The sequence below is a fragment of the Rissa tridactyla genome, chromosome 3 (assembly GCF_028500815.1).
Source record: "Rissa tridactyla isolate bRisTri1 chromosome 3, bRisTri1.patW.cur.20221130, whole genome shotgun sequence".
In the NCBI taxonomy this organism is placed as follows: Eukaryota; Metazoa; Chordata; class Aves; order Charadriiformes; family Laridae; genus Rissa; species Rissa tridactyla.
This window is the reverse complement of record NC_071468.1, coordinates 98,761,279-98,777,085: the sequence shown is the minus strand read 5'-3', so window position 1 is coordinate 98,777,085 and position 15,807 is coordinate 98,761,279. Positions and strand designations below refer to the sequence as shown.

At 37.6% G+C, this 15,807-nt stretch overlaps 1 protein-coding gene across 2 annotated transcripts in view; it reads right to left on the bottom strand.

Moving 5' to 3' along the window:
* KHDRBS2 (KH RNA binding domain containing, signal transduction associated 2) overlaps positions 1 to 15,807 on the bottom strand; it is a 597,540-nt gene that overhangs the window by 225,933 nt on the left and 355,800 nt on the right. For both annotated transcript variants that reach the window (XM_054195575.1, XM_054195574.1), the window contains exon 3: positions 2,114 to 2,230. In XM_054195575.1, coding sequence (XP_054051550.1) covers positions 2,114 to 2,230 — 117 coding nt within the window. The remainder of the gene's footprint in view (positions 1 to 2,113; positions 2,231 to 15,807) is intronic.

Here is a 15,807-nt window from a genome sequence, read left to right as displayed (position 1 = left end):
TTAAGGAAATTCTAGTTTACAGAGAGAAATTACATGGATTTTTATTAGAAAACTCCTCCAGAAGGAAGACTCATTCGGTAATATACATAAACTGATTTCTTGTATGGTACAAAATAACCACAACAATCCCCCAGACTTTGGTAATTCGTATTTAAATCAGTAAAAAAAAAAAACCCTACGTAAATGAGACTAGTCAGCTTGGTTTATGGCAAGAAACCTGTGTTAATCAGAGCAAGCTGGATTTTCCCTAGTGATGTAGCACTTCACTGTATTATTTATGCTCACAGTCAAATATATTTTCTTTAGGTTATACCAGCATCTCAGCCTAGAATATCCTCTCTGACGTGGTAATTGTAACTATTACCCATCCCGTGATCATTCTCAGCCTCTTTTGCTTGGAACTGGTAACAGTAACGTACATGGGTCAGATAATTTCTTTCTATCACTGTAATTGCACAGGGGCTTTGTTTTCTTTTGAGTTAGTAATGTCTAAATTGGATTAAGGTAACAGTCACTTACAAGGCCTTCTCTACAGAAGTTGCTTTCATGGCCGCTATATTTAATGCTGTTTTACTCTAGAACTTCCTTTACACCATTCTCATATGAATGAGTTTCCACGAAGTTCATACTTAACTTCAGATTAAAGACCAAATACTTTATGAAGAGGAAAAAAAATATGCTGAATTTTGCTTTTTTTGACATACTCATGAGTGAATGTAATAACTGGCATGCTGGCACTGTTCATTATGATCAGATGAAATTCAAATGATATGATAAGAAGAGTGACCAGTCTCAAAATCAGAGGACTTAGTCTACCTATTTGTGTGTGTTTGAACGTGTTTAGCTGGTGACAAGCCCTTCACTCTCCCCTGTCTCGGCAATTGCTGCTCTTGGCAATAATAATCTGAGTGGGTGGCTGAGGATGGAGCTGGCAGATGCAGTACTGATGCAAATTACTGCTACTTAGCAGCATATGCATTCATTCATCCAGGGAGTCATTTTCTATCATTCCAGAAGTAAGCCGAAAGTCATAAAATATTTTACTTGTCAATACCTAGGAATAAAATCTGTAGTGTATTCAACATTTATTACCATAAAATATAATGTTAAATAGATAATTGAAGTGTCAGTATGCCCAATGTCATAAAGAAATCTCTGAAAAAAATGAAATATGTTCTATGTGACTAATTTGTCTGTTTTGTGGGGTTTTTTTTTTTCAATATTGCAATTGGAGACCTCATAACGCAAGTATGACTGCTGATACGCATTACCAAGACTGAATAATGCCAACCATAAAATCCTGGTTAGTCTTTCCTTGATTTTGGCATATTACTGCTTTCATTATTTTAGCCACTGAGCTGAATGACAGAGGTGACAGAAAGGAAAGCAGAATAATGCACAACATTACTAAAAGCAATATACAGTTCAGTGAAATTAGCAGTCGTTATTTCTGTATTGACCATAATACTGCTGTTTTACAGGCTGTAAAGTAAGACTCAACTATGCAATCAGTACTTATTCTTTGGGTACCGTATATATGAAGCTGCCTTAGCTTACAAATAATTACCTTAGGTGCATTGACCAGGCAGCGATTCCAAAAACTTTTTTTTTTTCTTTTATCTATACTGCGTTTTTACACACATTTAAGCAAAACATCCACGCTGTTATCTTTTTTAGAACTTTGCCCTGAATAAATATACAATTTTTTAAAAAAGTCCCATCTCTAAAGAAACACTAAATAAAAGAGAAAACCTATTCACGTACACTAATATTACAGCAGTAATCTATACAAGCTATACTTTCTCAGGAGAAATGCACTTCTCTCAGAAGAAATGAACTTTGAGCTGGTTTCTCTTTTAGATGAATTATTTAAATAACAGTGGTAATATAGTAACTGTGGAGGTCTGCAATTACATGGGAAGCAAGGTTTGCATAGCAAGAGAAAACTTGCATTTAAGTATTTGATGTAACTTGAAAAAAATACAGTTGCCTTGGAGCCGGAGTCTATTACGAGTATTAACTGAGTCATTAATAAGTAGACAGGCAGTCTATGCATAACAGCTGAAGCACAATTGTTTTGACAATAACTGCTATCGGAATCCAGACACAGTACCTTAGCTTTATCCCTCATGGATCCTTTCCCCAGGATGGACATTTTTGCACCTGTTTCTTCTTGTAACCTCTTCAAGGAGTTTCCTCTTGGTCCAAGCAATTTCCCAACAAAATTGAACTAGAAAGCAAATAAAATAACTATTTAGACCAAGAGGTACTTTTCCAAAAACTTAATAAATCTTTATAAACAAGCCGCTTAAAAGAGAAAAGTTTACTTTCCTTTAAAAAAAGCACTCCTACTTTGTTCTGAGCCTAATTCATTGGATACAAGCCTGGAGAACTGAGGTACCTTCTCATTCAGCACAAAATGCAGTAAAAGCATTCACGGTTTATCTGAACCCCAGGAGACTTCTCTCAAGGACAAAAAATGGCCAGTGGCTGCTCAGGTTTAGCTAACTGCTCAACAAAATCTTTGCTTATCAGAAGGTATAGGTGAAACCCAGAGAATGCATACATTCTTTTCTGAGTTTGCCAGCTTTATTGGCAAAGTAATATATTCTGCAAAGTTGGAGCTTTAGATGGATTTTCAGGAATTGATGTTTTACACATTGATTTTAAAATAAGTGCTATTTTGTGTATCAGCTTCAAATATCTGTTTCACCAGCAACAGAACAAATCACAAACAATAGATTACTGTAGATATTCAAGGCTATTTTCTGAGAGGTTTCTGAAGAATGCTGGGCTTTGTCTGACATGCTGCTAATATTCTTAAACACTGCACAGTTCATGTGAGACATGCAATATTGTTTTTTCTGTATGAAGAGGACAGATGTCTACATGAAAATCAGAGGACAGAACAATAAATAAAGGAGGTGTTAATATTACGTCAACACAAATAGCAAAAAGGGGAGAGTCTATTAAGTAATTTGTTTATTCTGTAGTCAATAGTCTTTCATTTTATTATTTTTTATGAATTCCAAAGGCTTTTAAAAACTCTATGGCATGCTGTCTTTGTAAGTTATCTGAGAACCATCAGCGCTTGCTTAGGACAGTTCTAAATTATGTTCAAGTCTGAACAGACCTGGCCTAGCTTTCAACAAAGAATAAGCTTAGCCAAGGAAAAAGGTGTGTAACTGTATCAACACTTCCTTTTCTTTTATTTCAGAGATAAAGAACATAACAATAAGAAATAGGAAAAGAATATGCTGCTGTCAAAAATACACCTGAATGTCCAAAAAGATGTTATAACATGCTTTGTTTTGCATTACCTTCTATTTTAAAAATGTAAAAAATGGGGAAATATTCTTTTTTCCACTTTAGCCGGCAAGGATATAAAAACACAAACGCATCAGCCACGTTAGTAACACCCAAACTCGGAATTGAGCCAGATACCCCAGAACCCAAGCTGGCTTTCAGTCCAGCGTCTTAATAACAAGTCACTTGTAACTTCCTTCAAATATTGGTTAAACCATCAAAGAAAATAATATGAAATCACAGGAAAAATAAATGGGTAAGGTGACATCTAATGCCACATAAACCAACATAACTGATTTCAGCAAGATAACATGTCTAGGGGCAAGTGGTAAGTGACAATGTTGCAGAAAGATACATCAATCTTTGAAGCTCCAAAAAAAGATTTTCCAAGCTTGTACGCATGTATTTTTTTCCAACTCTATCTGTTGATTTAACAAAAGTTATCAACCCTTCAATAAATCCTACCCCATTTTGGGGGTAGGATCTAGAGATGATGGCCAATCATGGCATCAACAACCCCGTGTCCTGAAACTGTAGCTATGCCCCTTCCTGGGACAACCTAGGATAGAAGAAGTTGTTGGCTTCAAATTGATTATTACACTTCATATGAAAATAAACCAAATAGTGAGGAAGGAATGGCAAGGACTGAATTTCAATGTTAATCCTAAAACTTTGAATTAATCTATTGATAGAAATAAGATTTCAAAAAATACACATCTTGTGTATGTGAAGGTTTATAAGAGACGACTGAGCGAACAGCAGAGCTCTTGCTCCTCTGCAGGGACCCCCTTACGTGCAGAATGGCTGTTCACAAGTTACAACACCAAATCTTTTGTGCCACTTATACATCACCAATCAGAGAAGAACCATTTACTGCTACATCCTTTCAGTGTTTCTTAATATTAAGAAAAGCTGCCCCTCGAAAGCTGAAAGCACTATACCACTACATAAGTTTGGAGGAGACTACAAGAAGGCCAGCCAAAGCTCGACTTCATTTGTTCTCTGAATGGAATAAAACTATTAAAATACACACTATGAAGATTTATGCTGACCATTTAGATTTAAGCACTTCATAAACTGTCTAATAATTACCTTGACATATGGCTGCAAAGGAGCGGTACGGCCAGCATAAACTATGTACAAAGTGGATTTTAATCACTTCAGAGGAAATAAGTGGTTGGGGATTTTAATTCTATTGATTATGTAGCAGACAGACATACATTTCATCCACTTCTTAAAAAACACAAATCAGGAAGCAAGCAGTTACTTACAACTGAATAACTGAATTGCTCTTAATTCAGTTTTGTCTAAAGTTGCAGAAAAGCCAGTGCACTATATCAGAGATTCAACTGTTGTTCTGGGTCTTCCCAGTATCAGTAAGCTCTAGGGCCACTGGCTATGCCCAGAACCAGTCTATAATAAACTCCTAAAAGTCTGAAAATACTGATAGAGTAACTTCGGCTCAGTAACTTATGAAAAATTAAATCCTTTATGTTCACATGTGGGTAAAAACAGCAGACAAGTATGAGAAAGTTTCAGTGAACAGCATAAATTGTAAGAAATTTGAATCACAACTTTATTCATCTTATTTATTTTATTAAGCTATGCTGGATAAGAACCTGAGCAGAACTACTTTTAATACTGGAAAGATTAAGCTCCAGTTACGGTCACAGACACAGCCAAAGCATACAGCTACAGTGAAGGAAAATGTGAAAACTCAGGGAGTTTGACTGTACATAATGACAACCCTTGCCCTCAAACACACATTCCTGGTACAGCTACTGTAACTGCAGATCTCATTTGGCCACCTTAGTTCTGATGCAGTCCCACCATGTGTACAATTTTTCTCCAAATAATAGTAGGTCTAAGTCTCTGGGATAATATCTGGTCATATTAGGAGCAGATAGCTGAGAAATTATGACATACAAAAGAGAAAGTTTTAACAGAAAGCTTTCATTGCTGGGCAGAAAACAGACTTCCACTTGAAAAATATGGTTATTGTTGTGTTACTGGATGTTTTTATAGGTGGCTCAACTTCTCGATCATATTTATGAATGTGAACTAGGCTTTCTGTGTGCTTGTAGAAACCCCTCCTGGTTTATGACAAAGATTTTGCATACCATTTTCTTAGATTTTTTATGATTTGCCTGGGGAAAGACAGATGCATGTCTTCAGAGAAAAATGATCAGCTGATAGCCGGGAATGCTTTACTTATAATCAAATGCACATGATGCTTTGTGTGTCAACAGCTGGGCAATGCACTTTCTCCTGTGCAGAATAAAACCTGACAGAGAATATAGCTTGACAGATCTTTCAAGTATGCACTGCCAGTCTCCCCAACGTCTTCCCCAGCCAATATACACCCAGTTTTACCAGGTTTATCTGCATCTCCATTACTTTCACACTCCACTCTGCACAAGCAATCTGACTGTAAAGTGCGCAAAGCCAACACTCTGGCTTCTCGGTCTCCACCAAAGTTTTTGTTCATAAACCTTTTTTTAATAGAATCATAGAATCATTCAGGTTGGAAAAGACCCTTGAGATCATCGAGTCCAACCATCAACCCCACTCTACAAAGTTCTCCCTTACACCATATCCCCCAACACCACATCTAAATGACTGTTAAACACATCCAGGGATGGTGACTCCACCACCTCCCTGGGCAGCGTATTCCAGTGTCTGACCACTCTTTCTGTGAAGAATTTTTTCCTAGTGTCCAGTCTAAACCTAACCTGTTGCAGCCTGAAGCCATTCCCTCTTCTATCGCTAATGACCTGTGAAAAGAGACCAGCATCAAACTCTCTATAATGTCCTTTCAAGTAGTTGTAGAGAGTGATGAGTTCTCCCCTCAGCCTGCCCTCAAGATCGTCAGTAAAGATGTTAAACAGAAATGGTCCCAACACTAAGCCCTGAGGGACACCACTTGTGGCCAGCCGCCAGCTGGATTTAACTCCATTGACCACCACTCTTTGGGATTGTCCATCCAACCAGTGCTTGATCCAGGAGATTGTATGCTCATCCAGGCCATGAGCAGCCAGTTTTTCCATAAGAATTCTATGGGGAACAGTATCAAATTCATTTCGAAAGTCTAGGTAGACAATATCCACAGCCTTTCCCTCATCCAATAATCGGGTCATATGCTCACCTGGGAATAACCAAAAATGATACTGCACATGTGGACACACAGAAATTATTCTCTTTCCCCAAACTGTGCTGCTCCCATCCATCTACAAAGCTTTGTGCTTACTCACAGAGAATACTTACTGACAGTGTGAGACGTTCTGCTCGAGTCTATATGCTAGGACTGAATCCAAATCCAAAGATTAGATACCCAACAAGTACACAGAAAATTAAGAATTCTTAAGAACTAATTACGTGAAATTTCTTACCAAAAAACTGCCTACGTTAATGAGAAGCTTAGGGTTGTGCTACATGCATGAATACATATATAATCACAGACTTGCTTGCCTCCAAAACCGCTTGCAGTAAAACATGCTGCACATCAACACACCTCACTTGCTTCAGGCTAAGATACTGAGAAGAAAATCCCTAAAACTAACCAAGTGTTGTCAAGCGGAATCACAGCACAGGCAGTCTGTCTCCCAGTGTCAGCATTTAGTGCGATAATATATCATAGATGGTTTCTATGAAAGGCCAGAGGTTAATTGTAAGCTGTTCTGTAAATAAAATGTGTACAATAACTAGTTCTTAAAATATATCCTTCAGTTTACTCATAATGTCGTGATACTCTTAAGTGTACTGCAGCATCTCAAGAAGATCGCCATTTGTATTTATTCTCATTGCCATGCTTGAACTTACCTCCTTTAATATGGACATGCCAAGTGTTTTTCTCAAAAGTCATAATATCAGCAGAATTATCACAGAATTTAAATTAAACACATACACACATTTATAAGTTGTTATTTACATAACATCTGATTGATATAATATTGCAAACTCAGAGGAAAGTTTCTTCAGTATGGCACGTTAAACCAAACTGTCCAGGAGGTGAGCGCAATGGGAGTTGGAACTTTGAAGTGGGCATCAAAGGCAAATAGACACGGTTCCATTATTGTGCCTGTGTTGCATAAAAGGTAGGGAAAAGAAAGATAGTGAATTTGTGCTGTAGAGAACCTGTAGCTAATACTAGCATTTTAAATGTCCTTGGCTCTTTGCATCAGAGTCCTCTCCCTGGGGAGGAGCCCACGCTGACAGTGGCAAACAGGGCTAACGGAGCTAGGCAGACAGAAGCTGTTGACTTTCATCACTACCTCATTTTTTAATGCTGAAGACTGTATCAACCATTGATCCTTACCTCGATTGTATACGTGGGACTCACTTTATTCTCAGTATGTGATAACTGGCCTTTCAATAAGTGGACAGCCATAGAATGGTCAATTCTCTTGAGACTCATCACACTGGTGGGCTGGCATTCCTGCTCTGCTTACGCTGCCAAGGTGTACTGTGAGCCTCCCAAGAGCTGGGACACAGGCTGCAAGGTCTGGCAGGGTCACCAGGGGTGTCTGATAGGGGGGTCCCCAAAGACAGCAGCAGATTCAGGCTGAGAACAGTCACGCGCACTTGGGACACTGTCTCACCTGCCCGGCCATGTGGCACCATCAGAAGTAGATGAGAAGCTACTCCACCATACAGCAGCACTAAGTGCTCCCCATAAAACCTATCCTATTTAAAACCACACCTATCTTCCTCCCCAACTCCCTTCTGCACATGGGGGCAAGAATGCTGGTAACCAATTAAGCAAAAAGTCATATAATTAGCTGTTATGTTGCAACTTGAAGCTCTAACCTGCAGTTCTTTCAAGATTATAAACTCCATTTACTATGAGTAAGGATTTTGACTACCTCAGGACAGCATACCGTAGGTATAACAAATCTAACACATAGTTTACAGCATTAGCATTCAAGCCGCAAACTAAATACAATGATTGATTGAAAATGCATGCTTACATTTAGAAGAATATTTGTTTCCCTGTTTGATATAGCCCAAATACATCCCTATGAGAACTGTAACATTTCTTATTTTATAAACACTATTTTAATAGGGTTTTATAAGCAGAAACAAGGAATATGCTTGCCATTCAGAAAAAGTGTTTGTGTCAGTGACTTTCTGTTTTATACACAGATCAGTGTTCAGAATAGTAACAAAACCTTGATAAATAAGGAATGGGACAGACAAATGTTTCCAGCTGTAAGATAAAGCAGCACAAAGCCCTGAACTGGGAGAATAAATTAATTTCTTCTAGAAACAGCAAAACAGAAATAGCACAGGCTTGGCAACATGAAATGGGATTGTTATTTCTTAGTGTGTTCTGTTCACCATTGCTATCAGCTCCTTTGTGGGGAGATAAAGTATCTTTCCATTTTCAGAGCTACTTATCCTCACAAAAACCTTTCCTTATTCATGGGGGAAAAAAAAATCCTAAATGCAGTCCTGTGCTAAAGAAAAGGGGAGGAGACAAAGATATTATTCACTTCTGAATAAAACCTTACTGATTGAGACCTGCTTATAAATTAGTTTTCTTCTGGTCCTATTCTAGGACTTCTGATTGTTAATTTATTTTAGAATAGCATTTATCTCACCTTTTGATACGCACAAGGGAATTCCCTTCATGTAGTACTGGATGATTACGAAGGCAAATTTTATTTTTCTCAACACTTTGTAAGCATGACAATGCCTGTAATAATATGCTTTAACTTTTGGTCAGCCCTGGAATGGTCAGGCAGTTGGACTGATTGGTCAGATTTTTGCAGGTCCCTTCCAGCTGGAACTATTCTATTCTATTCTATTCTATTCTATTCTATTCTATTCTATTCCATTCCATTCCATTCCATTCCATTCCATTCCATTCCATTCCTCAGCAGGTTCTGCGGAGTTCAGATTTGCCTCACACTGTATGTAGCTGCTTTCCTCAATACCTCTTCAATATCTAGTACTTTTTGCCTTTTCTGAAATGAACTTAATGTTCCCGATAAGGATGCAACATTATTTTTTATTACAGCGATGTGATGTTTGCTGTCTCTGGAGAAGAGCTTCCAAGAAACCTGTTTGGTAGGACTGAACTTTGGAAGGCTCTACTTTAGCAAGGCATGTCAGGAGACAGCAAACAGCAGAAGCAGAAAATGAATGTACTGCTTCACTGGGGCTCTGGAGATCTACTTCAAAGGATACGTGCTAATGCTTTCTTAAAGTATTGCACCACTGAAACTTCACTGCAGCGGTCCCAGAACCAAAGGAGAAGGCTGCCCTTTCCTACAGAGCTCACTGGGTCTCATCTCTTCATTACACTTTAAAAAATAACCCGATGCCAGGCTGTGGGGAGAAAAATGGACTCAAAATTAAATGCTCAAAGGGAAAATACAGCTTCTTGAAAACTCCCGGCCAAATTAATTTCTGGTTTAAATCAATAGAATTACCTCAAGAATAAATTAAATCCGAGTAACAAAGTTAGAATCATTAAAGCTACTGTGACTAGAGGATTTACGTAAGAAATAAACATTTTTTATTACACTTTTTTTTTATCTTGAAAAGTGCCGGGAGTTCATATTTACGGTGTGCTTGAAGAAGATGCCACAATATTTGTCTGGCTATTTACTAGCTTATAGCAAGCATCTAAATCTACAGTGAAAATATACTTTTGGCATAACTCCATGAAACAGGTGGTCAGTGACTCCAGACAAACATCTTCCAGATACAAGTCCACATTGAGATAGCAAAAATATTCCCTCACTTTTTTAGCAGTTTTCTGTCAGAATTTGGTAACAAGTTGTGTCATTTAAATAGAGCAATTTAAATGAGCCTTAAAATTAAAATGAATTTTCTGATTAAAAAAAAAAAAAAAGTTTGGTCTGATGTATCTTTACGCAGTTAAACTTTCTTAACTCAGGAAAATCTGAATAGCTACTTCTCTAACATATGCATTAGCAGTACGATTTACTATATTCTGCTAATCTGTCAGACGCCCAAACATTTTATTTTGTGTGATTCTGTTTTTAACTCTGACGTGAGGTAATTGAGGAAAAGCCGAGGAACCAACTGAAGCTGCAGATCTATATTAAATCTGCAATTAACAAGTCCAAGGTGTTTATTATTTTAATTGCAGAGATATCCAGAGAGACTCAGCGTACCAGGCACTGCACAGACACGCAGGGAGACGTGATCTTGACCCTGAAGAGTGGTCAAGTATGTTAAAAAAATCAAACAAACCATGTTGAATATATATGGCTGCTACTGTTTATTTGGATGGACAGGGAGTGACTGCAGAAACTACTGCCAGGAAAATCCCTGGGCTCAGTTATGAAAGTTGGTATTGCTCGAAGCAAGTGCGACAGGACCAGGTTCTGCTGACAGGAGGACCATGCTGGAGCATACTTTTTCCACACAGAAATGTAAAAGAGGATCCTAATGTCCCTTTTCATCTTTGGCTTTTGCATTTTTTATAATTCTTCTGCAACTTGGAATAAACTGCTTTTTCCAAGGCTTATCCCTATTTGGCCAGCCCAGATGGGGTGGTGGTGGGGGGCTGAGGAACGGCTCTCAGGCTTTTTTGCTTTTTTTGTTGGGGAGGTCAGAGCTGTTAGCAAACTAGTCGCCAGTCAGAGGTCATGACCGATCCCAACCCATGTCTAGAAAAGAATCGGGAAGTTTTTTGAGGGTTGACTGCTCCTTAATGGAAAACTATTCAAGAAGACCAATGTTTTTAAAAACTGCAGAGTATGCTGAGCTAGCAATGATTTTGCTCTTCTATTTAAGTCATTTTCTATTGAATCAAGGGCAAGGGGCCTCTTTAGGACAAAAAGTCACCTGCCTTTTAACATTCATCCTAGCCAAGCCTGAAGTAGTCAACTTTCACTATTTCACTACTAGGAAATAAATAAAATACAAGGTAAGTACTAAGGAGTCATTGGAACTGTGTATCGAAGACCGGCTCATTTGAAGGACATTATCTAAAATGATATTTCTATGAATGCTAACAGTTCAGACTGCAGAAGTGCACCACTAATCTTTTTCCAAAGTGCACAATTAAATAAGTTTATATAGAGCATATGCACAGGTATGGATATAGGTACTAAGACTACAACACTGAAAAGCACAATCAACATTTGGCTAATTGGGCTTATTACTCCCACGGATACACAATTTACTGGTCACACTAATAAACACCATCTGCTCTTTGCTAACTGGCAGCAACCTACCAACTCTTTTCTATCTTGAAGAGTTTGGAGCATAAAAGGAAGATCTAAAGGAATTGTAATACAGCAGGATTTCCAAGCACATCGTCTTACTCTTACTGAGCTGAATATGATTTCATATTAGGTGAAAGATTTCTCTTTGCCAGATGCTATATTTGCAAAGTTAAGTTCTAAGTCAACATGAACCAGGATAAGTTAGGGTTGAATACCCAACCATAAAACTAATGTATCTTTCCATACACGTTCCATCTTTCCATACATATGTTAGTGATACTGGACTAGTGAAAATGTAGCATAAAACTCAAATTTCTCTTCAGTCACGGAAATTATAACAACAGTTAGTTTGGACCCAGTATGTAAATGAACTGATTTAAAATACATGCATATAGTATCTAATTTTGTAGACAGCATTGTATTAAATCACAAATGGTTTATGTTAATCTAATTAAAAACTCTGTTAGTCAACTTGATTTTGCCTTGCGTTATTAAAGTAATTATACTTACAGCAGCATTTATATATCAATTTACATATACTGAGCACTACGCAAACATTAATTTTATTCTCAAGTCATGTTCATAATCAAAGCAAAGCATTACTTTACGTTGATTGACATATGCAAACTCACGTAGCTCTACGGAAATTAAGCCAGTCTGCAAAAGCACTCAAAAACATTTTACAAAATTCTGGTTCTTCCTCCTCCCCCCCCCCATTTTCTATACTGTTTTTTTTTTTCTTTATTACTAAGGAAAAATGCAAGAAAATACAGTCTTTCTTCCTTAGACCTCATTACTTTCTACTTTTTCTACACTTAGAGAGGAAAACCAAGTATCTTTCAAGATTTTTTAAGGAGGACTTGGCTGATCTGAAATGGTAATGCAATAAAATATTTTAAGAGGAGCAAAGTGTTCCAAAACAACATGGACAAGGTGAAAACAGTTAAGTAATACTGTGTTAACTCAAAGACCTGAACTGGTGCTGAATTGTGTGCCCAAGGTGTTCAGGTAGGACTTCTGTCCAACTCATACTTAAATTTCAACTGTGTTTCAAGTGAAAATTGTACAAATCTAAGACAACCAATACTGTCCTCTACTTGTCCATTTGATCAAATATGGCAGGACAGAATACAAACTCAGACAATGCAGAATAAATACTATTGGATATATTGCCACTGTTCAGGAGCTTATTCTCAAAAGCCACATACGGCAGCACTACGTTCCAAGAGCAGATTGCACGTTAACCGAATAGACTTTTTCTTAGTTTTTTTGCTCACTGCGATGAGGTTATGGAAGGAAAATAACCAGCGTTAACTTGATATCTGGCACAGACGGCTTTCCATTGGTTTACATCGCAAACATACCGGGCTCATAAAGATCTTTTCCATTCACCAAACTGAAACTGTCCTGGCTTGCGCTGTAGCATGTAAACCAGAGGGTCTGCAGAGCCTCCTCCTCCACAGTATACAGGGCTAATTGCAACAGTAGTCACCAATGCAGCGGATCCCTGAATTTACATTTCATTTAACACTGCTGATTATAAAAACAAGCTTAACATATATATATAGAGAGAGTAATCACTCTGTAATTTGATATAAACGTAACAGATTTCTTAACCGTGAAGAATCAATCACTGTGCTAAATATGCATACAAGGAATGTGATTTTTTTCCATTATCAGTATTTGTCAATGCTTCTAATTTGCCAAGTTGATAGCCTATAGTACGCACTAATTGCGATTTAGAATACCTCCTCAGTCTCATCACAAAACTAGAAATTATAGTTTTATAACACTTGAGTGACAAAAGCAACTAAAAACCTGAGACTGCTTTGCTGATGGCATCCCTTTGCAAGCAGCATAACTGTGCTTCAGACTTAGTTAATGTAAAACAGAAAAAAGTACTTTCAGGGCAACACCTTTAAAGAACACCACCACATACTGTACGTGACAAATGAGCTGGCAAGCATGAGCTGGAGGGCCCCAATGGCTTTGATAACACAGACTGCAATATCTAACTGTACCCAAGAAGGAAGTCTCGACATTGCAGTACAGCAACTGTGAACAAAACTGTGGCTAGCGTGCTCCTACCTGATAAAATATTAAATAATCTGATAACTTTTTTCACTTGCACCTTTTTTCTTATCCCCGCAACCCAGGCTAAGATCTGATTCTCACTTAAAAGAATATTATAGAAGTAATACTGAATTCTCCTCTAACACAAGATTAAGAAATGCCTCAGGTATATTTAATAACTACCTAGTTTTAATAACTATCTAGTTTATCTAATATTCATTCCATTGTAATTACTGTGCTACAGCACATCTACAGTCTTCAAGAATGATGAATGTGTTTCCAAAATACATATTAAAGAAATCAATCAATGCAGAAAAAAAGGGCACTGAATATTTTCCATTCATGTTGTCAAACCATTATATCCACAGCTCCAGATGTTTAAGGGAGCCAGGAGATCTCTCCTGGAAGGGTTAACCATACCAAAGTAATTACCTTGGTATCTAGGTAGACGTTACAGCCTTTAAAACTCACTTTCGCATTGGCATCTGACCCAGCTGGGTGGCTGGTGTCTACATCTGCAGAATTTCAAGTGCATCATCAGCCCATTCATTGCTGCTGTCTGCCTTGAGCCTCAGTCACTCAGTGGAGACTGCTGTAAATGCCCAGCTGAGCTGCCTCATTCATTGCATTAACTGCATGAACTTTGATATCTCACACAAATTTATGAAATCCATAAATTCCAGGTCTGGAGCTAGGTATTCAATGCCTAGGTCCTGCATGGACAGAAGAGCAATATCTAGTCCTCTTGGGAACCGGCATCTTACAGTACGCTTTTATGTTCCTCTAGGAAATCACAGCATTCAAGTTCCTTCGTGGAGTTACAAATGATGAAGTGTTTTGATTTCCAGCCCTCAAGCATTTATACCCTAATGGATCCCTTATATTTGTCTCTCTGCAAATTCTGTAGCCACTGAAACAAACTAAAGAAAACCCACAGCTGCTGTGACAAAAAAATATGTGAAACAGTAAGCAAAATTAACTTTCAACAGACACAGGGGAAAATGTAAGTGTAACTCCTCGTGGAACATTACATTCTGTGGAAATCTCAAAAGTCCTTCGACATTCTTAATTTAATAAACACCGTATCTGTCTTAAATCATTTAGATCATAGCAAAGTAGAGGAAACAAACTGCTACATTCTTAAAGATAAAAACTAAGGATTTGTTCCACACGTGTAAGTTTCTGGGAATGTTTTCCCACTGCAAGTTTATTTACAAAAATAGTCCTATTCCCCTTAAAATTGAAAACATCTGTAAATAATATTGCACCAAAATAAGAACATGCCAGTGCACTTCAACGTGAAACAACAATGAAATCAGTAGGGAACTACTGATTGAGGTAATCTTCTCCATTTAAAGTGCTATACAATGACGTTGACAACCTAGCTAATGTACTCACACATTTAAGTACCATCCACAAACCCACAATTAAAACTGTACGTTTTCATCACTAGATTCAGATCTAAAACTGCCTTATGAAAAGCTTATTTAATTTAAAAGCCAGCACATAACTGTAAGTTTCATTTGAAGCACCTAAGTTCATAGATATTTGCCTCAGATGACAACTTCCATCTTTGCCAGGTCTTTTTTTATGACATGTAGCATCCTGCTTTGTTTATACTCCATCAGCAAATAGATATTTCTGAATGTATTTTAACAGTATAATTTCCAGACTTAAGGTTTGTCAAATGCTTGTAGATGGAGAGTATGGACATTACATGTTGTTTATTTATTCTTAGGCTTGTCCATCCCACACTTAGAATAACAGAAAATAGCCTTCTCGTTAATCTTTGACAAACACAAAACAAATGAACTGCAAGTGTGCAAGCAAACACAGATGCCCAAATCCTAGAACAGTTTTCAGCTGGTGAATTCCAGTTTCACAGCAGTTGAGCCTAGTGAGCCTCAAACTTTACTATTCTCTAAGAAATACCAGAGAATATTTATCACATCAAAGTTTCTGATTTAGTTCATCCACACAAAAAAAGTACTATGAAAAAAAAAAATGAAATGACAGGAAAAATTACTGTGAAAAACCACAGTAATAAATTAGGCAAAGGATTGTTCTATGGAAGTCCTATTTCCAAATCATAGAATTATGGGGAAAAAAAGGGAGGGGAAAAAAAGGGAGGAGAAAAAAAGAACTGAAATACTCTATCTTGAATGTCAGTCTGCAGACTACAATGGGAAAGAGGACATGTACAGGGAAATTGCTAGCCCCAGCC